Consider the following 24,369-nt stretch of genomic DNA (forward strand, 5'->3'; position numbering starts at 1 on the left):
TTCAAAATCAGATTTTTACCCACTTGCAGCACACTATTAACCTCATCCGCTGCCGTCTGGGTTTCAACTTTTGCCTTTTTGTCAGAAAGTTTAATCATGTTATTTATATTTGCCATTGTCTGTACTGTGGATGTGTGGTAATGTTGATGGAATCACACTGGAAAGTGAATAACACCTGCTTTGTTATGTGGTCATCGTAGTGCATTGAATTAAATCATCATAGCTGAGTTGTAATGTTTGGGTTTTAAACAGCTAGTTAATAGCTTGTACACTTTGTGCAAATAGAGACCTTTAAAAAACAGTTTAAGTAACAAGAACTACAGTGATGGATGTCAGAGGGGCACTGCCTCCACTAAACTCGGGGCAAAAACATGGACAACAGTGGTTGTCTCCCTGGACTTTGACAGCAGCTCTGCATACAATCTGACACTTGAATATTTTGGCAAAGAACGCCATCTACTGGAAAATACAAGAAATGCATTAGTGGGTAACGTAAGATTAAGATCCAGCTCGACCTCTATTAGTTTTAGTGCCAAAATCAGTTAGCTCAATGCTTTTGATTGCTCCCATTCACAGGTGATACTTGACCTGGAAAAACATTGACATTTCCTATCGATACTCCTTTCATTAGAACAGAATTAAGAGATATTTCATAAAATTCTTTATTTATAAACTTGATGCAAGTTTACAAATTACTTTACATGGTCAAAATCACCCTTGCAATGGAAAAAAAAATGAAACCAAACCAAAGCATGCTAACAGTGCATAACTTTATAACCTGGCCACTGCAGTTAATGAAGCAAGGTAAAGAACCCAGGATCAGGCCCATTCAGACCTCAGACCAATATGTCACTCGCCAAAGCAGTAAAGGTTTTTCGTTAAGTCTGACAACAGGAGTTGGTGTGAGAGAAGCCATTATTCAATGCACAACAGTCTTTGAGTGCACCACTATTCCAAAGGTCGGGTTAAAAGGTGTGGGTTAATTGTTCTGATGGCACACAATATCTGAACTGCTACTTTTATTGGGAATCCTGGCATCTTTAAAGGTGATCCAAGCAGGTAGGATGTCTTGTAAGTCCATGCGTCTCTCATAGGATCTGACCTGGTTAAATAAGCAGCACACAGGGAGAAATGATCCTGTGTGCCGATGTAGGAAACCACAAGTAAACAATTAATGAAAAACGGATACATCTAATCTCTTTTAAACCACCCTACCCGACCACTCTTCCTTCAGTAGCTTGGGGGGAAAAACACCCATTGATAATATTGACATGCAAAATACAGCAATATCAAAGAGACAGGGTAGACGTGCTCTGAACTCCACCAGGCGCACGTTAATCCGAGGGTGGGAACGAATCCCTGCTCCACATCCAATTCCAGAAGCTCGCTTAATAATGATTCAACTGTAATACTATTCAGAATAAGTGTGTGCAATTCCACGGCAAAACACACTGCGATGCCTATTGGTAAAACAGATGCGTCATTCTTTTTTGCTTTTTTTCTTCTTTTTTTAAATGGCCCCAAAAACAGGTTGACACATTCAAATCTTGCACTTCATTGCTATTCTGAAGCTCTCCTTCGCCAAGTCGAGTGTGCGGTATGTATTCCTGAGTTTGCTTCTCCAGAGAACGCAGGGGGAGAGGGGGCTCGACAAAGTGACCAGAATGAAGTGATAAGTACATCACCGATGGCATCACAACAGCTAACAACCATGCCAATGATCCATACTCTTGAGATTTTGCTCGTGGTGAAACCAGAAAAAGGAAGGTGACACTTGTTATACACATCCTGCACGTCCAAACAAATGGGCTGAATGCGAACAGGCTGTACGTTTTGTAGCCATCCCTACCAGTTTTTGCAAAATATTGGTGCTGCAACTGAGGTTAGTATCACTGAAGAATTCCTAAATCAACTTAAAAACGAGGAATGACTGTATGAATTAGCATAACTAAGCTTTCTATGCTGGTTTTTCAGGACAATATACTTAAAAACAATGCAAGTAACCACACAATAGAACACCCACAACAAACGTGTAACTGCATTAACTGGAATGCTCCACACAGTTTTCTGCATATTATTCACATTACATCAAAGACCCGGCACGCTGTGGGGGTACAGCAGTGCTGAGAGTGGTTCTGAATAGTAACCAGAGGTGGTAACGGGAAGAGCTGGGTCCCTCCTGTGGCAAATCTCAACAAATATTTATCAAACCTACACAAATGTTCTGGAAGTGGAACGGACTCCAGTCGATCATCCCAGGTGTGAAGCCAGAGGGTATATGGTCGAGACTATTGCTGTGAATTTTGAAACTCTGGCTTGCGTTTGAAAAGCAGCCATCAGGTCAAGGAAAAGTCAGAAGGTAAAAGGTCACTTTTTTTTTTCAGACTGTTATGACTGCAGGATTGGTGCTCAGGATGTGAACCAGCTACAAGAACTAAGCAGGTGGACTACGCCGTTAAGACTAATTCTCCTCAGCACAAAAAACCTCCACAAAACTTTGTCTTCACTGAGGTTCATCCGGTTCGCGTGATCAGATATGAATAGCCAAACCTCTGGAATGCCAGAAACAGCTGTGTCGATGCAATTATTGTTACAGCCATTGTAGTTAAGAGGTGCCATCAAATGAGGGGAATGGTACTGTCGATGTTGCCAATAACATGAGGATTACAAAAGCAATATTTAAAAAAAAAAAAAAAAAAGAACAAAAAACAACAAAACCGCAGTAGTCATTAAGCTCACATATGATCACGGTGTACTTTTGTTTCCTTCTGCAAGAGTATCCATGAAGCAACTTTTTCTTATTCTAAATGGGTCTTGAGAAGTTGAAGTGCCCCTGCTGTTAATAGTCAAGGGTATATAGTAATACAGTCTTTGCCCAGTCAAAGACCCAGACAAGGTTACATTATAAACAATTAAATCCTTTTGCAGAAATACAAATTTACATGTTTACACGTGAAGTTAAAATCAACTACATTACAGTGTGATCCAAACCAAACACACCCCTGCTTTGCCTGGGTATGGTTCTTGGGTTGCCAAACTACAACACGTCAAACCTCTCTCCTGCAGGGAGATGTCCAGTTGCTGGTTGTGATGATGACAGTGGTCTCCAACTTTGGAGCTCAGCAGGATGCTGTTCTTCATTATGGGCCGTCCCACCCAGGCTGCGAAAAGTCTCTTTATCTTCCTCCCTACCGTAGGGCTTCAAGCTTTAAAAAGATAAGAGGTTTGAAAGCAAGCTAGGCCCCAGAAGCACATTATTCCAGAGGAGGGATCTTGGCATTGCAAAGATAATACATGAGCACAATATTACAGAGAGTGTCTGTGGAGAAGAAATGGTAGTGGTTCTTCCACCACCTGCATTTAAATGTCCTTCCCAGCCACCACTGCATCATATCATGGATCCACTCCGGGGCCAGAGAGGCAGTGTCCGGCGACTGGAGCAACAGACTGCCACTGCTGGCGGATAAAGCCATGCTGCACCTTTCAACTTACAGCCAGCACGTAACCTTGGCATGCTCGACGCCAAAACCTAAGGGTGAGTTTGCTTGATATTTAGTCCATGGTTTTCCTGGAGTATGGAATGAATGTCGCAATGGAAAAATTAGATTGTATCAGACAACAGATGCACAGAGATAAATATTGAGGAGAGGACACCCTTTGCGAGTAGCAGATGAGCTTGGATGTAAATTTGGGAGTGTGTGTGTGTGTGTGTGTGTGTGTGTGTGTGTGTATGTGCTAGTTTCTGGGTGGGCACCGAATGAGGAATTTGGTTCGGAGTTCAAACTCTCATGTAGAAAACAAAATGGTTTTGCAGGATAAAAAAAAAAATTGGTCAAGGAAAAAAACAAATCAAAGACATGTGGTCCCAGTGCAGGAAAGGCAGAAGTCTGATTAGCCATCCTCCTTAGGGGGTGTGTACCAGCCTGAAGGGGAAAAAACAACAACAAACAATAACTATACAGTAAACAATAATCTACGGTCACCAGAGGGCTATTGCACAAAAGCAGAATCCAGACATCCAGGATAAACGACAAAGCTAGGTTCGATGTATTCCAACAACATCAGTCTGGCATAATTGGTTGCACAAAGGCCAAATCAGCATGAGCAGCTGCGACTAAGTGAAGCCAGTTGCAACTAATCCTGTGAAGTGCGCGTAAACGGCTTCCTCAAATAGACCACAAGATCGATCACTGATTTAGATCCAAAATTCACCATGGCGACGACGACGTATGTGGCGTACTTCTCACAAACTTTTGGTGAAGGTGTATGAGGAAAGGAAAAAGAAAGAAAATGCGACCACCATTGTAATGTACTGTGGCTTAATTAACCAGATGACATTATCTCGTTACTTTACAGCTTTAATCTGGCGCTCAATTATATGAAACAACAACTTTGGCTGGTAAGCCGGCTGAGGAGGTACATAAGAGGCATTTCAATAGTGCTCCCAGCGCTATATCAATCCATGTCAAACATAATCAATTAGAGGGAGTGAGGGTGGGACACAGTTTGTGGTTATTTGCTATTTAAACCCTTTGCTGCATTTGTGAACAGCTTTGTGAACATAATTATAACAACGTTCACATGTGGAATTTAATAAAAAGGTATGAATATAGGCTGAGTAAAGTTAAAATAATGATCACACTGTGACCATTATTTTAAATAAATAATAACAGTAGGCCAACTTCACTGGATGTAATGAGCAGTGGAATAATTGTAATGAACACATTCAATTCCGAACGAAGTGACTGAGATACGGTATAAGATACAGGGTAAATCTCCATGGTGACCATAAAATATGTGGCATGCTTTCATGCAACCGGATCACGGCTAACTTCAGCCAGGATGAGTGGGAAACCCAGCTTAATCCGCTATCTAGGTTTTGTGCAAGAGTCCTCGGGCTCCACCAGCAATAGTATCAGAGTAACATGTAGATGCTTTTTCTGCCTCATTAGCTTGTACCTGCATTTCCAACCATGTCTGGTTTCATTAAAGAACCAAAACACTTGGTACAGAGTGTTCAGTAGTTAGGCCCAGGGCACATATGGTTCTGAATTTTTAAAAACAATTAGTCATACCTTCAGCTCTTAACTTTAATATCCTTCTGCAATTAAATATAGCTCAATGTAGCCTGACAGAGCAAAGGTATTTTACATATTTTCACCAAGCACTTGTGTTTTTAAAATACAGCCTGGCGTTTTCACAGAGGTCAAGGACAACAAAAAATAAATTGCATTAATGGTCTTTTTGACAGATTTAACAGGGCCATATCTCCAATGAAATTAATTTTAAATGTAAATGTTGATTCTTATCTTGTTGATTGTCAATCTTATATTAAACTGCATATTTTCTGGATGCGATTTTATTGATACTCCGCTTTCGAACAGCCAAGTCACAGCATTTGGTCAACAGCAAGTTGTATAAATAAATGTTATAGTTATTAAGACCATTATTTAGGACATTTACATAATAGATTGAGTGTAACCTGGCAACCTATACACTATTACAAACTGCATAACAACCTACACCTTTTACATCAGTTAATTAGAGATGTATAGTAAATTGCTTAATAGAAGCCTATTGGATATAATCAATTGGGCATTTATATACCACCAACACTAAATAACACCAGTTGTTAAACTTGTGATCTCTCATTATGCTGTTTAGTTCATATTAGCAGGAATGTTTAAAATACTCAGATAATATAGTCTACAGTCTAATTTGTCTTGCTGCCAGAACTGCTTCTTTTCTCACACTCCAAATTCTAGCTTAAGGCAAAACTTCTGAATAATTAAGTTAATTTACTTTTATTTATCATCGTTTTTGTTTCGTTTATTATTCTTTTAAATCTATAGTCAAGAATCATGTATCAATAATGTGATGCCATCTGGTGTCTTTTTGCTTTTTGGCTCACGTAGGCTCCAATAAGATCCCAAAAATTAAGTCAGAGTCTGAGTGACTGTGCAGCCAAAGTGACATGGTTATTGTTATTGCTGTTGACTCACAAGTGTGTTGTACTACGCATTGTATGTGTATTGCTGCTATTTATTTCCTGCTAGCTATTTTAAACAATCACTGAATTAACTGGACTATATGTCAAGGTTGTCCAGATTTGGTACATACACAGCAGTGCAAGCAATAATTTCCCTTAGTTTAGATGCATGAGAGGGATTTGGTTTCTGTAAACAAGGTCAGTACACTCCTTATGAAACTGGAGACAAAAACACTCACCGTTTTTTTCGTGGATCTGAACCAAGGACTTGTAGGACTGCTGTGCTCGGGCAAGATTGTACTGGTTCTGCATTAAAAGAGGAAAATGAAATGAACCTTCAAGTGTGCACCAGGATTGTGAAGAACAGAATGTACAGATCATGAAACAGCAATGATCACGGTTTTCTACAAGCAAAAAAAAAAAAAATCTCACTTCTCCAAATTCAAGAACACCACTAAACCCCTTTTCAAGCTTTCATGCACACTGGCCACCAGTCACACAAGACCTGGATCTGCACCTGTAGTTTCACACACAACTGCACAGAACTGACATGTTGTGCCAAGTCTCGCCCCAGCAGGTCTGACAAATTATCGGGGTGTGCTCAGTGTTTTTTTTTCTGGATCCCCAGCTAGTCGTGGTTACATGATTGGCGTACGTATAAAAGTGGAACTCGTTACCCGAAGACGTCGGAAGGAGATACACTATACACCTTTCAAAAACATTACGTTAACTTTCTACCAAAATAATCTGTGGAGCTAACTTTAGCAGAGTACAGCGCATCAGCACTATGCTACGCTAGCTACTGAAGGTATACTCAATGTATACACATGCTGCTTCTGCTTTTAATGATTGAATCAGTGACTAAGCTTAAGGATCCCTACAGACATAGAACTCTTTGTTAAAAAGTGAAATCATCAGTGTATCAGGAGGAGCGAGGGGGAGGTCAGACGTCAGAGAAGCAGATAGAGCCAGAATATTTTTACATCCAACCAGGGGAATAAAGTGTTTAAATAGACAAAAGGGGTGGTGATTGTTTCAACAGTAGAAAGATGGGTTTGTTGAGTTTTATTTTGTTTCTGTCTACTTTAATTGATGTGCGTTTTATGACATGGTAAAATTAGTGTTTTTGTCAATGGTGTCTGGTGTGTTTGCTGAGAGTACTAAAACTGATTCTGGTTAAATAAAAAGGATTTTACAATTTAACAAAGAGGTCTATCTCTGTCGTGTCCTTTCCATAATAACAATCAGAGCCTGTGGCAAGAACAAGCACTTGTGATGTGGTGGTTCCCTTTTACACTTTGATCTGTCACGTTTGGCTTTAGCTTCTATCTTTGACTTTTTTTACCTGATTTTGCTGCTGAGTCAGTGTGACATCCTGCAGACATCCTTCAAACACATATTGTAGACACTTCTGTGTGCTTCTCTCTGAAATTGCTTTGTTTTTCCCCAAAATTCAATGATATTTATGACAGTTAATACTATATTATTATATTACAGTATTATATTATTAATATTAACAGTGTGGGCTTCATGGTGGCTCTGCCAGCTTGACGAAGTAGCAGCAGGGATCGGGGTTCAGCTATGGGTCAATCAATCAAGAGTATAGCAATATTAATAGCTCCACACAAAGATTGACTTTGATTAGGACTTGGATCAAAGTAATAGTCTAAATATATCCACTGCACAATGCTACCTAGGTCTTGAATATCTGAGGTAGGCCTAGTTGGCCATTTTTTAAGTCTGTTTTTATTACAACAGTCTAACTTCGACTAATTAGACTAATGTAAGAGCAAAACTCTAACAAGTATTTTTCACCTGAAACACCACAGACACCTCACTCATGTATGCCTTGAGTTAACCATTAGGTGACAATTTAATGGTTGACAAAAATACAGAGTGCGCTCTTAAAAAAATAACGTCACTTGTTTATTATAATGCTAACATTATGCATTACAACATGAAGAGCCTAAAAAGGTACGACCCATTTGCCTGTGGTTCTCCAAGTAAAAAAATATGTTGTAAGAGGCAATCAGTAGTCAGCTCATCAAAGCAACCCTTACATTGAAGTGATATAGGGGCTCAAGATTAAAGTTTCCCATATGCACATACGTCATTGCAAAGGATGAAAGCCTTTGCAATGATGCATCTGAGCATCTTATAGGACCCAAGAGAACATATGACTAGGAAAATGTTATCTTGACAAACTGGAGGCAATATCATTGTGTTAATCATATTCTCCCTATTTTCTCAAAGCTCAACATATTCTTAAGCTTTACTTAGCCCTGTTAGTCACATTCAATAGATTCTAGCAGTATTTGACAATGCAGCATAAATCGTCATAACACCAGCTCTGTGTCACTGCAGGACGGGTCCTAGGGAATACATGCAGATAAATGGCAACCTGATCTCTGCTCATGCCATAGCGCTCGGAGCAGTCCCTGCTCACCTGCTCATAACACACAGGCCAAGTCTGTGGGCTTTTTGGTGGTGACTGCTAAACTGGCAAAAGTCAGAGCCAAGCTTCTATTGGGGCCAAAACAACAGCAAAGAACTTTGCTAGCAGTCACCGGGCAAAAGTTTGCATGGGAGGGAGAGAGTGTGTCGGTAATCTGACTTTTTCCGGTGTGTTGACGGTGGTATGGCTTTATGAGTGTGTTTAACTACAAAGCCAAAAGATAAAAAGAAATAGAAACATGCATTGATGTAGAATATTGATGACATATTTCCAGTGTCACCGTCATCGATTACGCAGACTAATGGTTGCAGCCCTAAACAGATCATTCTCACACAGCACAACAGGCCACAGATAAGAGCCAGGGATCCAGGCCTCTGTCAAAGCACCATCATCATGTTCATTATGTGAGCTCAACATCATCACAGGACATTTCCTGACTTGAAAAGAAACCTGCTTCCTCACTTACTTTGTTGGCTCCAAACTGCACTCTGGCTTTTCCTTTGACTAAAGTGGCATTGATCTGCATGATGACAGACTCAATAGAATAGGCACTGCTCCAACCCTGCAATCAGGAAATCCAATGTCAATAAGTGATGGTTTCAATCATTTAAGTTAAAGTCACGCAAATATAATCCAATGTTTAATATTATGAAGTGAAAATTCACATTAACTTATGACGTTAAAAAAAATGCACTTGCATACCTGTTTGGTGAGAAGTTCCATGCACAGGGCACCTCCTCCGAGAACATAACTGAAGCAATGAGAGAAAAAGAATGATCAGAGACCACCGTCAGCGAAGATGGAATAAACTGTGGAAAATTGTAACAGCTAAATGAACTTACCCTCCAGAAAGCACAGGTGAAACCACCCGGACAAATGGTGGATCAAAGGGGAAATTATCCTGTAAAGCAAGACCAGCAAAAACGCTCAATTTTGCAACTTCAAAAGAATCCAAAATGGTATTTCTTTTTTTCTTTTTTTTTAAGAGAAGTCACTTTTACTCACTTTATAGGAGAAGTTTAATAAAATGTAATCCATTCCTTCCTTTTCCTTGAGGACTTGTAAATCACTGTGTAAGGGGCTATCTGGATCCACCCTGTTGGTCATTAAATGATGCAATCAGTCCGTGTTTAGGCTGACATAAAGAAAAATAATATGTAACACAAGGGCTCACAGTTACTTACGTCCTTAGCTTGACGTGCCATTCATATAGGCTGTCGTTAACAAGCTCGACTGAATAGATGCCTGCAATAGAAATTGATTAGATGAGTTCTCGGATGTGTCCGATTGCAAGGTCTAGTAACAACTCTAAGGATTCAAAACGTAACAAAAAGTAAATGCAGTGAGGAAAAGCATGAACTCCAATAATTGAAGCCTATTTCAAAAGGTGAAGAATGTATAAAAGAAATAATATGTATAACACTTCAAAAAAGGTCTCAGGCCATATTTTCAAAAATGTGGCTCTTTATTTTTCAAGGCCTGACATATTTTTTTTTGGTTAAGCTGTGCTGTGGAAGCGTGATAATGTGCTTATAGGCTTTATTAAAGCACATAGAGATAGTTGCAAGTAAGAGTAAGGGGTGTCGTAACATGCAGTATTGCCACCACACCCATGTGACTGTGGACCTGACTGCATACGGACAAGTCATAAAGGGTGAGGCAATTTTTGAATTCTGCAGTTAAACTCCCCCCTAAAATGTTCACCTCTGATCATGAAAACATGGCACTTGTATTACAGTGCTTGATGGTCACCAATACTCGTCAATCACATCACGTGGATAGAATTGATGGGATGGGTGTGGGACCTGTGGGTTTATATATGCTAGTTTACGGGGCTAAGTTATTTGCAAGTGCTCTTTTCACTCAGATCTGCACAAATAGAGCAAACCATTGTGCAGAGTGCATACCTGTCTTGTAACTCTGAGACCTGTAGATCTCTCTAAGCTCCTTCATCAGGCGGTCAGAGGCTTGCACTGAACCAGACACAGCTCCCTGCAAAATTCAAACAACAAGTGTAACCAGAAAGACAAAGAACACTGTGCATTGCAATTCACTGTGTGGGTACAACTGGCATCTGTAATTAACTTGGGCCAACATCAAAGGAACTGGATTCCAGTAGACATAAATCAATAATGATATCTGTACACTCCTTGAGAGAATGTTTGATCCTTAAAATATTTTTTTGAAAATATTTAAGAAAGTGTATTAAATTGGTTTCACAGACGGGCTTTAATTTAAAAGTATGTCATCAACCATAAGCCCCTTATCACCCCAAAATATATACACATTAAGTGTAATGGTAAGACTCACATTCAAGTGGTCCTGCCTCTGGTTCTTTCGGATCTTCTCCAAGATGGCCAGATTCTCCTTCTCGATGCCATCATCCTCGGATTTCTTCCCATCCACAGGCTCCTCCTCTTTCATTTCATAGTGGTCCAGATCCTCTATGTCCTGTTAGTTCATATTTAAGATGTTAGACATTTTAAGTACTTTCTGGTTCTCAAGCAACATATGCAATATTTAAAAAAAAAAAAAGCTCAGGGATCAAAGTCAGCACCAAGTCAAAAGATGAGATAAACCATTCTTGTTTACTAGAATAACATGGTAACAAAGACAACAACATTAACTTTAGCTTGTTAATATCTGCGATGACTAGATCATAATCACATCAACCTTAAATAACCACTCGTATGAATCAGGGTTGGATATGGACAGACATACCATTTTAAACATGGGCATCTTTTTTAAATGGTATGCTTTCCCAAACAACATAACATACAAGCATGCAAAACCAACAGTGTAAACATTACACTTTCAAATGATGTGTAACTGTGTAGACAAAAGATAATAACTTACCTCTCCCATCTCCTCCTCCTCTTCTTCTTCTGATGTGACCTCCTCTGTACCGTGCTATAAACACACACATGCACACAACACACACAAAGCATTGAGTCAAGCTGAATAAAATCATCTGAAAGAGTCTCACTGAGCCGATCAGTGTTTTAATTTTTCATCAGACCACCCTTTACTGTCCATAACTACAGAAAGTCTCTATTGCTCAGCTATGAGATTAACTTCAGACAAATCACCAAGGCCCCCCAAGAGCCCATCAAGGCCACTTCATTATTGAGCAAAAATGGTTTAGAATATACTGGCCAAGTCCAGGCCATGCCATTGGGAGGTATTTTGCAAGAGTGAACTAGGCAGTCTTGCCTTTCGGTCTTGTGCCACAGGGCCTGCAGGCAGGGGCTGGTCCAGCATCTCCACATCTGGATGTTGAGGAAGGTTGTACAACCGACAAAGATCACAAATGAGTTTCTTCAACTGCTGCAAAAGCTAAGAAAGATAACCACAAAGAAACAGTTAGATAACCCATTCAATATTGCAAAAACAGCTACACAGCAACACTAGCTCAGGCATAACAAAACAGCAATGATCAAGTTTTTGTTCATTTATATAGCTCGATGTCAGAAATCGAAATTTGCTTGAAGGGGCTTCACTATTGATTGATTGATTGATTGATTTGACCATTCTTGATATAAAAATATGCAACAGCAACCTGTAAATCTGTACAGCATACATCACATTCTACCCTTAGACCCTCAATTTGGATCATTATTATGAATCTTATATGATACATGCGAGAGGGTTATAAATGTTATGTGAGTCGGCATCAATAAAATATGTTGTAATTTTTTTTTTGTAAATCACAAGATCCTGTATGCAAAACTAGCAATTTGCCATTGTAAGAGACCCAAGACGATTACATTATTCGCCAACCAGTTTCAACCTGCAAATGTGGAATAATGTAAAATCTTGCTCTTATAAATGTATTTTTGTAATCACCTGTATAGAGAGTAATGACCAAACTGCAAACTAAAAAAAAAACCTCTCCAAAAAGAAAAGAAAAAACTGACAGCACTCTATAAAAGGCATATTTTGTGTCCTACAAACTGAGCAGCATGAATAAGTAGGCTAACTAAGCTCAGGATGTTACCACACACATAGGATTACATGAGAATCTGCTTGTCACAGACATTTTGACCTCAAAGGTTGTCCCAATGATCTAATGTCACAGTAATTTGGTCTGTTGAAAACCTGCCTTGTCAGTTATACATGTTCAACCCATTTCTTAAGTATGAAGACACATACACACATGCAGCACATGCAAGCTCTTTGTTTGTGCTTGAGAGAGTGTAAGAAATTAGAAATTAGCTCCTACTTGTCTGCATCTTGTGAATATAAAACTAAAATGGCAAAAACGTAACCTCCTTCATTGCACACTCTACTTAAATATGTTGCAAGACTAATGCAAAATTGTTTAAGGACACAGAATGTATGAACTATAGTCTAAAACAAAACATACACATCCAGTACTAAATGAATTAGGTGCTAATCACATCTAAATAGTAGCTCTGTCTCAACTCATCAAAATCCAAAACATTATTTACCACCACAATTATCTCCCTCCTTCTGATGAAGACTAGCATCCTGTCACAATAATGCAAAGATGCTCCTGCTGAGAGGCAGCCAAGAATGCAGTCAAATAAAGATGAGCCATACATCTCGGACATACAGGACTATGTGACGAACTATCTCTATACACGTTAAGCACGTTAAATCAGCTGGGAAATAAATCATCTGCGTATGAATGTCCATTACTGTTAACTGGAAGCCAGCTGCCTGTATCACATGAACACATGTCTTGTGGTAAGTGTTCACACCACAGCTTGTATGTTTGTTCAGGAAATATTTGGGATGGAGGTTTTAAAAAGTTAACATTCACTGTGAATACTACGACTGTCAGCGGCAGCTCCTCGTAACATGCGCATAATAGTCACATTTTCCCTCAGTGGCAGTGGAAAAAACAAGAGTTTGGGGGTAACTACCAGGGTGCTGCCTTTTCTCACATCTTCCAACCTCTCCAAAACTTGCGCCAAGCTCGGGTCGTCAGAGTCCACAAACCATATTGGCGGCGTAGATGGATACGATTCCTAAATACAGTGGGAACAGTAAAAAAAAAAACGACAACGTCACATACATATATTTGACCTACATACACACTTGTCTGTCGCAGGGCTAAACATAGAATCAGTAAATAGCGTAAAAAATGCTGTTCGCGACATTAGCATTCAGAGTGCAGCGTTAGCTAACAGCTATTGTTGATTAGCAATTCTGTTTAGTGTTGGGTTGTCAGACCAACGAGCCCGCTATCGAAACTGCGTAGCTCCCATTGACACTTCTGAAACTACGCAAAACCTGCCCCGCATAGCGGCAGATTGTACAGTTGTTGAGGTAGCCCGCTACCTGGGGCTAGCAAGTTAACCAGCTAACTTTAGCCCGCTAACGACCAACAAGGGAAGTGTACGCTATAAATCCCGTCGGCGTTCCTGTCCCTTACCGTTATATTACAGTGGATAATTAACAGCTTTTCCCCAGTTACATTAAACTGGCAACTCAGCTCGTCAGGCTTCCAGTCAATGATCCTGAAGCGTTCGTGGTTTGGATCAAAAATGGACTCCAAAAACTTCAGTTCGGCCTTCAGCCCCGACACCGACATCTTCCACGCATCTCCGGCTGGGCCGCTGGGGAAGGGTAGAAGTCGGGACTTAGCTTTTAGCTAACGTTAGCTAAAGCCACAACACAATTTTCTGTACAAAATTGGTTAAAATGTGGCAAATAAACGGCGTGCTGCCCCCTTGTAGATGTGCTGGATACCCCCCCAGTGTCCGCTGTAAACAGCGTCCGGTCAAATTTCAGCGCAACCAGTCAGGTTTGCTGATGAAGTAGCTAACGTCAGCTAGGATATGAAAACAGCGCTGCGCTTGGCAAGATGCTAGCGAGCGAGTTAGCGAGCTAGTCCGTTGTTGTTGTCTTTCCGTCTATTGTTGTTGTCTGCCTGTGATAACAACAGTTTAAGGCTCTCGCGGTGTCCCGTGGCCGTCTCCTCACAGCCCCATCGGACAGTTCCTTATTGTTTACTGGACCGGGGAACAATCACATCATCTCCGCGATCTGAACTTATATCCTTCTGTAGGGATAGTGTTTTTCATCCCGGTGTACAACTGTAGCTGGACTCTTGTGGGGTTTAAAGATGGCGTTCTGCAACCTCCCCGTTCCCGCAGAATCCCAGCATACAGCGCGTCCTCGGTTTATCCGAGGGTAAGAAAATAAAAGCAACGTTTACAACAGTGGATCATTAAACGGGGCAGTAGTTTAAATTACATTTTATTTTTTATTTTTTGTTAAGTGAAAATGAACAATTTCCTGCTTCAGAACATCCTTACCACAGTAAAACGGTTGCATAGAATTTGGACATAAGTTCTTTCTATTTCCAGTGAATAATTTTTGCTTTTATATCATAAAGATGGCCGAAATAATTTAGGTTACGTTTCCATGAAAATTATATTTGATGAACCGCATGTCACCAGTTGAACATGCTTGATATTGTGACTCAGCATTACACAACTTAATCAAACACAATCAAATTTTAAATTGTGTGTTTACTCACAGATATGTACAAAATATAGTAAATGGTTAGCTTTTTTTTATTTTTTATTTTTTAAATTCTAATCTGTAGGCCTATGTTATTTGTTTAATGTCTTGACTGGACATAACAGGTTAATAGAAATAATAATATAACAGTGACTCTTAATATGTTGGAAAGTCATACGTTCATGTGTATACAAATATATACAAACAATATGTAGGCATGAGTAGTGAGTCCAAGGATGCCCAGCTAGCACAAAACACTTAAAAAGTTAAAAAGGAACAATAAGCAGATATAACATCCATAATCAAAGTTAATTAGTAGCCACATTGTGTTAGTAAGCAAGTATAGTAAGCACACATTTTTTTTTTTAAAAAGCCAAATGCTAATCATAGTTGTAATGATGTTAAATCAACCTCATCGAGACATATGATAGGCCTATGTGAGAATAGAATACAATAAACATTCACCTCAATTAGAAATGAAATGACTGTTCACCCCAACTGTCATTTCCCACCACATGATGCATGACCGTTTGTAAAAGAAAATCTACTTTGCTCACAAGGAACTAGGAAAATAACAAAGTCACATGCTCTTTGTATCTTTCCCCAATAGAAACCATAAACAGTGTATCAAATACTGTCTGTAGTAGATACTGCTTCCCACTAGGAGGCAGTGTTGCCTCAAGGTATGAACAAGGCTGAGGGTTAGGGTAGGGTAAATTTATGAAAATTTGTTGTTTGTTCTGCTCTCTTCTGTTTTTTGTTTTGTTTTTGAATTTATTTTTAGACTTTTATTATTTATTTTTACATATTACAAGTATTAACACACGTCTGTTTGAATACATAATAAAAAGGGTTTAGATTATTTGCAACCACTCCCTGATAGTTAACTCTTATTTAAATTTGGGAATATTTTGACTTTCAGGCTGAGAGCCAGACGAGTTCAATACCAGGCAGATGGCAGAAAGTCTTCAGGAAGCAGTTATCTTAGTCCTTGAATTCAATTAGACAGATTGTGTGGGTTTCAGACAGCACACCAAGCCTTAAATGCAAACTTTAAAAGCTTGAATTCTCTCCGTGAGTTAATCTGTTATCAGGAAAGATTTGAGAGTAGCTGATTGGTCCAGAATACTGTGCTGTCAACTTTAATTATGCTATCACGAGGCTGGAATCACAGCAGCCTAGTCAGTGGAGGTCACTCAAACATTATAGCCGAAGTTGCTACCTTCGGTACTCTCAGTTCTTGAGATACGTTGCAATTTGAGGTTTCCGTGTTGAGGAACACCATCTTGATTTGCCATTATAACGGTTCATAAACTAAATGGGCAGGGGTAGTTGGCCCTCTTGTCCAAACGTATGCCATTGTGACATATATGGACCTACAGCTGCAGACCCATGCCTTGTGTGAGCACAGGTGACCAAGGAGTACAGCATCAATCTTAACAGTGTGTCTACATATGTGAGCTGACATATTCTTCAATTCCCTGTGTATGATATTGCAACTTATGTGCAATCAACTGTTACAATCTACGTGAACTTACTGAGTGTGCAGTGAGGCCAGGGACCTTGTGAATGTAATAGTTCCTCAGAGAAGGTCAAGGTTCCAGTCTAGCAAACACTGTAATTCATTTTTTTTTTTTTTTTGCAGGGGGCGGGGGCATTTTTTTTTTTTTCTTTTCATTTTTTTTTTGGGGTCTTTTGGTATTCATCTGTAATAATGTAATAATGAGTCCATGAGTGAGGGGCAATGGCTGCATCTCTGTGCACTTCTCTTCATGTGTGTTTGTGCTATGAATAATGACATTCAGATTTCAAGGACATTATAATTAGGTCACAAATGTTTGAGTAATTATGAAGGGACATTATTTAGTTCCCTGTTCAAATTTAAAAATCACAGCCTACTTCCAGATATGAAGATAGGCTCATGGGCTTCAGAAATAAGGAAACACAATTAACTGAATGGGCCATGAGCAACAAAATAAATTATCTGGGCTGAAAGTGACAATACATTTAATTTTCATGAAGAGAAATGTAATTTTGTGTTTTGTTTGAGTTTTTTCTTTCAGCACGTCAACCTTGACGCCTCATACCATTTAAATGTATGACGTTCATTTAAATTAACTGTATACCTAAGTGGACTTTCCACTCAAAGTTTAAATAAATTAGCATACGTTCTTCTTGGCGTGTAATTACTCTGCCTTGCTTGTTTATTGTGGGTACCGTGTATGTGTCTGCTGTTAGAAGGCCATGTTATCGAAGATAGCGACCGTATGACATCCTGACAAAAGCAATTAACCCACTCCACCGAATGTGATGCGTCTTCCTACAGCTGACAGCCACATGACTTTATACTCTAAGACGTATTCATTATACCAGAATATGTTTTCTTAAATATTATATTTCTTGAATTGAATTCTTGAGTGAAATACACTATGTTTACGGGGAACATCATTGTCATATTTTATGTGGAATATGGTCCCATATTGATTGCACCTATAGGCTATTACATCCATTTCAGAGGCGATGCAAATGAAGGGGAGGAGACAGACACTTGATAAATGGATTGTAGACCTCAGTGCTTATGTTTAATTTATTTTAGACTAAGTGTATACAACAATCTTGGCAGAGAATAGCTTCTTGGATGTCACAAAGGCAAGTGTCAAGCTTGTCAGTTGAATCCCGATTGTCTTTTCGGGCCTGTTATTTGGGATTGAGGAGCTGACGTGCAGTTTGTCACAACGCGCCTGTGTATGCACTAATAAAGAGGCAGATTGCTTTTGTCCTCTGTGATTTATCCTGATCTTCAGTCCTCCATCTGCACTAGACGAAAAGTTAATTAAAACCTTTCCTTGTCTCCTCATTTCATCCCGGGCAGCAGATGCAAATCATCTCTCACCATTTACAGCTTCATTTCTTTATGATCAACACCAGAGCCGAGGTTCAAATTGGCAGCGCGAAGGCCCTACATGCCTTCTTTTCTCAGTGTGAACTTAAACCTCATTATAAGATGTAAATGCCGCAACTGCTGGTTTTATCCTCGTCATCCCATTAAAATACTCTCTTGCAAATTATTGTGCATGAATATGAGGTAGCACTTTCCTAATTAAGCTTTAAAATGCCTGACTCGTCCTTGTGCCTTAGAAACAGAATTAAAAGTAAAGCAGAAGTGAAGCGGAACCAACTGTTCCGTCTTAAGATCTACTTCACCGACATTGTTTTGTCGACGAGTTCAGCTCATTAGACTTCTTATCGAGAGTCTTAGTAAAGTGTTAAAATACAGCCACATCTAAGCCACTGGGGTGCTAAAGGGATTTGGCCGTGTTTGGATGTTTAACAGCTGAAGCCATTCCTCAGCCGCCCCTACTGCTGATTCACCACATGCAGCAGGGCAGTTTGTCAGAGGAGACTGCACCAATCTCACCAAGGAGGAGTGGTATTCAATTTTCTTCTTGGGGAACAGTATAATGTAAACGAGCAGAGCCAACGCTACTCATCCACGACACGGAGGAGCCCTCGTGGCACATGTCCTTGCATCATTCGCAACGCTGACTGAGATGGTAGTTGGTTTACAGAGAATATTTATCTCCCACAATAGTGTTGGACACAAAGGCCTTTATGAAAGTTATCTCTCCTGTCAGCTTTTAAATGTTTATGCTGCAAGCAGTGATGACATATACATACAAGTCTAATGTACCGTAATATTAGAACATCCTTGGGACCAAAAGCTACATTACACCTGTTCAAAAGATGTGAGTGATTTGCCTTATTTAGTGAGGGTAGCAAACATTTTCACCTTAGGAAAAGGTAAAAAAAAAAAAAAAAAAGAGGCCACATTTCTGTGTGGCAGAGCGCTGGTTCCCTGTTATGTTCTCGTCTGTCTCTTTGAGAATCTCTAACCAATCCAAAAGCTGGACTTATTATAAATAATCTATATGGAAAAATCAAGATAGACATCATCAGGACAGCTGACTTAACATACAATATGGAGCAAGGTCCAACAGCATCAGCTGGGCTCTTCACAGTCTACACCCTTTATGACGGGAGTGATTAGACCAGCGAGGAGCACATTCCCTCCAGCCTTATTTCCAATATATAATGGGAACTGTCCCCATGGTCCTCTGGGGGGAAATTGTCTCCCAGAGGGCCGTGATAGTTTTTCAGTTTTCACCAGAACCCAGAAGAGCTCTGGATCCAGAACAGTGAAAGAAAATGAACTAAAACGCTGATATGATGAGACAGCAAGCAATGTGTGATTATGTGCTGAACAATAGAAATCATTTTGATTGAACTCCTGGTAGGGCAAACTCAGGGCAAAAAAAACACTGTCGGTCATTTACACTTAGGTGTATTATAGATTGGGTTTACAGTGAATTTTAAACGGTTGCACTTTTTTACACCAGTGTCTCCCAAAACATAATCACATTAAAAAGGCACTCGTCAATTCCACGGCTCTTAGTCAACTTAAGTATTTCTCCAATGAGCCCACAGAGGGCCATTACTCTCAAACCGTCCTGAATAAAATGAAAATGTCACCTTGAACTGCAGCGGCATCGCCAGAAGTGTCTTAAGAGTCCATAAGTTCATCAGTAAAAAGTTTAAACTGGAGTCATGTTTGAAGGAGAAGTCTGCAGGTGTGACACGTTTACAAAAGCATATTAAACGTTACAGATGCATCACATTGCTAAACGGTTGACGATTCAATGATCATTATCTGCAATGACAACCGCAGAACAGCAGCAATAAGTGCAAGGGCAACTGGAGGGACAACATCTACAACACTATCAACTTTAATAATGTAACACATCTCGTCTGTGATGCTGTGTGCTGGTTTTATAGCTTGAGAGCTCATGCCTTGCTCTTTCTATGATAAAATGCCAAGCATGAATCCACACAGAAGCCATTATAAACGTTGATATAGAGAGTACGTGAGAAGAGGAAGAAGAACTTTATTGTGAAAAGGCAATTGTTTGATGGCTTGTCCTAACATTTTGTCGAGTCATCTATTTTTCAGGGGTTTTTGCAGGGTAATGGGTAAATGGACTGTGTTGTGCCAATCTAATTGGATGAGGGTTATCTGTGGAGCATCGCTGTTCAGTGGGATCTGTTGTTCCTCATATGGTCTAACCAAGTAAACTGCTGCCTAATCACATTCAAGCCAAAGTCTATTTACTTTCTGGGGCACTGCTGCTCTGGCAAGAGGCGAAATGGGCCGGTGGAAGGGGGTCTCGTATATCGAGTGCACCGTTGCCAATCTATCTGTCCTTTTGCTAATACAGTTTACAGGGCCAGTGGGAGACCCTGCCAGGCTGACAATGGGGGAAGGAGGCCCGGCTTAAATCAATTAGCTAAGAGGACAAATATCATCTAAATCATACCCTGCCTGGCCCTGGGCAACAGGCCTGAAATGGCAGGCGCAAGCAGGAAGGGAGTAGCACTTACTCAGTCCTGGCTACAGTTACGATTGAGGTGCTGACAGTTAAGCATACATTTACTGTATCAACTAGCTCAGGCAGGAAGTCAAATGGGAGTTCACATGTGAATAAATCACTTTGCTTCATCAATCAAAACACTGCTGCATTAGATAGAGTGTTGAGTAAGTCGACTAAACCTTATGACACTATGAAATTATGCCAGAAAGAAAGTGTGCGTCTGATTTTCTAATAATTCTAGATTGTATTTATTGCGAGGGGTCGCTTCAGACAATTTTTTGCAACCTTCCAAAATAGATCATCTGACAATCAAGTCAACTTGGCACAGTGATTGGCCAGGAAGTCTATAAGTACACTAGGCAGATTAAACTCTCAAGATCTGGGAAAAACAGAGCAATATTATTTGCAGTTCTGAAGCTGTATGTCAATCTGTAAACGTGTACTCCTTCCACCACCTCAACTTCCTCCTCACTGTGCTTCACTTTTGGTGTTTACTATTGTTAACAGGATCTAATGTCATGCATGTGTTGTGTTAGTTCTCCGTTCTGCTACGGCTTCGGTTATTTAAAAACTCCCTTAAAGAGACAAGGTTTTGTGACTCTTACTGAGTTAAAGTGATTCTGTTTCTTGAGATCGACTGCTTGATCCTTTCACAGGAGACATGTGACTGAGGAGCAAGGCAATCTAGACCGTTTCCAAGATTGTCCTCCACCCGTCTTACTATCTGCCTTCCTGTCCTGTGAGCATGAGAAAAGGTTGGGAGCGAGACATATGGTGGATGTGCTAAGAAGCTGTATGTGGCAGATAACAGCTCCCACCAGTGATTGTGATCACAGTGGAGACGACAAGATGAAGAGGGTCTCAAGGGGAGCAACATGCCATCTGGAATCTCTTGAGCTGTGACACATCCAATTTACCTCTACCTGTGGACCAGTGTGTAACCTCTCTGTAGTCCTCAGCCAGAGAGATTAGATGTAGTCACACCTGAGAAGACACACTTTTCAGAAAGGTCAAATTATTCTCTAAAGTAGAACAGAGTTTTGTTGAATTGATTAATATTTGAATTCTGAACCAAACAATACACTGCTTTCTTAAGTTCTTATTAGTCCGAGTCAAACTTTTCTTTTGGACGTCTTCCACATCAACCGTGTTGTCAATGAACAGGGACGTAATTCATTTTAAGATGATGAGTCCAGACTGAGTTATTCAATGCTCGGATTTCAACATACATCAAGCCAAGGACGTCGCCCTAACCTCGTTCTCTGGTTTAACGCCAAGGAAAGGCTCCTTCATTCATACCATCGCATTACTTGATCGTTAAACGGGATGAAATGTCATCAGTCACATTTTATAGCAGGAAGATCGCTATCTAATCCATCATTTAGCTAACTTTCAAACAAATGTCTTCGTATTAGACAAACAAGAGGGAACGAAAGTAATAAAATGCCACATTGACGAAATTAATCGCCCTCGAATTACATTAGATGTCTCAGATGTCTACTTACCACTCAAGGGCGTAAGACGTGCAATTTATTCTCTTGTGACTTTGAGCCAGCATCAGCATGTAATCTGAACACTATCACGTAGGCTAACGCTAACAGAAAGCGACCGAGCGTACTTTACTAACTAAATTGAACATTTCGAACATCTGAGATGCATTAAATAATTAAATAAGAGAAGACACAGCAGGATTGGACAGACATTTTATTGACAAAAACATACGACAAGAGATAACAAACGTTCAAAAAAGGTAAGATTCAGAACAATGATATTGATTTTCTCAACTTATTCTCAGCTAGAAAGTGAATATATTTCCCGTTTGCTTTTTGCCCACACCTTGCATATAGTCACACTATAAGGAAGAATTCACACATAATTGCACAAAATGGCTGTTAAATTGATTTTCATGAAATTTAAAGGGAAATTGGCTTTTATTGCTCCAATCTTTCTTAATTTTTTAATATTGCAGTGCTGGCTGGTTGGCTGGTTGGATGGGTGTTGAATTAAATTAATTCACTTGTTACTGACCGAAGCAGTGCATGCATCATTTTTAGAGGCATCCTGTACTTTATTTTGTAGGCTCCCATCTTTAATTAAAATAATATTACTTAATAATCTGGTGCAATATGCAAGACAGCTGCATCTCTGTGGGTAAACTTTAGAGCCGCTCCAGCAATAACAAACTACCCCCTTTGACCTGAGGGTATTTGCTTACAGCAAATTGATGGATGGTTGGATTTCCTTGTGGGAAATGCAGCTTCACATCCAATCTGTTTCACTTATTTTGGAGCAACTACCAGCTACGCTCCCCGTGGTTAGTTGATTATCTCTGCCCTGCATCATTAGCAGCCAGTCCAGACAGACACACAGTAATCAGTCACTTCACCATCTGAACCCAGCTCTCTCGGGCCCCGTGGACAACAGACAGACTTCATCCTCTCTATCCCTCTCCCCGGAGAGTTGGTTTTGATGGCAACACGGACACTGAATTCAATCACAGAGGCATAACAATCCTGGCAAACATGTAGAGATATCATTAACCCAAAAATGAGCAACGGCTAAAAGGGTATAGTTGCGTCATGAAAGCTCCAGTCACATGCAGGTCAGTAACATCAATCACATGAGTCTTCGCTCTAATGACGTTTCCAGGTTCTCTCTGTTTAGTGACCGTGGTGCTTAATGTTGGTCACAATGGGAGTCACATGGGTCCAAGTTAAGAAAATAAACTCACATGAAACCCATAAATGAAAAATGCATTTTGTGATAGCATTTTTCTTTAACGCTATTGCATCTTTCTACCAGTAACATTCAAGTCACATTTGCTCTTTTTCCAACTATGTCGACCTGATGGATAATGAGTTTCTCACCTCGTCCAAGAGTAGATTAAATTTTGTGCTCCTTAAGATGCAACCTCCCACTGGGACCACCCTCATAGCGGTGTAGGACCCATCTCACACAGGCCCAGGCGGGTCATTTCCATGTCCACCGTCGATTGGCATTGATTGAATCCGCACAGCTCTGACCTTACTGCGAGTCCCAGGAGAGAAGTTCAGCTTCCAAGGTCCAATAACAGCAGTCAGTTCTACTCCATCAGAATAACGTCCAGCCAGGACCAATGTCTCCGGCTCTGTCTGTTCAACATAATTGTGATTTTTAAAGATTCATGCAGCAATATCAATCTCAGATGGTGGAAATTGTATAACTGCGTTATATATTTTTATGACAAAACCAAACACCAAACAGGTAAATGAAAATGAAGTATTTTGTTTGTCTTGTTGGTGGAGCATTTCATCTTTGTAATGGGTTATATTTATGGTCTAAAACTACCAATACAATTTGGAATGAAGGTTCTTTTTAATACTTTTGTAAATTTTTGTATGCAAGAAACAATCAAACAATCAATATTTTGAATCTGCATCACCAATCAGCGTCTCACATACATCTATTACTACTTAGCAATTAACATTTTTGCTTCCCCGCCTGTCTAGGACAGACAGTTACTAAAACAAAAGCCCGCATGAGGAATACATCAAGCACAACACAGTTTCTGCATTAATTAAGCACCAGATGTGGCCATACTTTAAAATAATGAGTGCGTTCCTTCTCAAGGTGTCAGACAATGATTTCCTCCAACCCTCTATGTCTGAGAACGTTGACGGTGATTTGAACTCATTTGGATTTTAGTCATAGTTCCTCAGGAAGCTGAGTTTATGCAGGAATGGCCTGCATTTTTTGACAGCACATCTAACTTCTGTATCTACTTCTTGTTTGCTACTGGCTGTTTCATATAGCATTCATTTTGTTACTGTAATCTTACAGTTTCTCGTGACCGTAGAAGCAGAAAAGGAAAGATTTACAAGACGGACACAGTTCGCTGGCTTTGCTTCGATCGGCATCACACCTTTCTCAGCACATTAAGACCTCATCTATGGCGGGAAGAATTGATTGTCGTAGGCTGTGATTGCCTGGATGCCTGTCAGTAAATATTGCCTATATGTAAAAGA

General features: G+C 40.0%; 2 protein-coding genes across 2 annotated transcripts in view; one reads left to right on the forward strand and one right to left on the reverse strand.

The window, feature by feature from the left end:
• Positions 1–24,369, forward strand: part of LOC311031861 (neuroplastin-like) — a 220,274-nt gene that overhangs the window by 85,729 nt on the left and 110,176 nt on the right. The window lies entirely within an intron of this gene.
• On the reverse strand, positions 647–14,529 carry ube2q1 (ubiquitin-conjugating enzyme E2Q family member 1). The gene is made up of 13 exons (XM_084014128.1): positions 13,846–14,529; positions 13,334–13,438; positions 11,658–11,780; positions 11,301–11,354; positions 10,755–10,895; positions 10,352–10,436; positions 9,629–9,689; positions 9,450–9,540; positions 9,287–9,345; positions 9,147–9,195; positions 8,911–9,006; positions 6,229–6,295; positions 647–3,923 (listed from the first exon to the last, which is right to left on the reverse strand). The coding sequence occupies exons 1-13, from the start codon at positions 14,002–14,004 to the stop codon at positions 3,892–3,894; spliced, it is 1,122 nt and encodes a 373-aa protein (XP_083870254.1). The 5' UTR covers positions 14,005–14,529; the 3' UTR covers positions 647–3,891.

The sequence above is a fragment of the Eutrigla gurnardus genome (genome assembly GCF_963514095.1).
Source record: "Eutrigla gurnardus genome assembly, chromosome: 1".
NCBI lineage: Eukaryota > Metazoa > Chordata > Actinopteri > Perciformes > Triglidae > Eutrigla > Eutrigla gurnardus.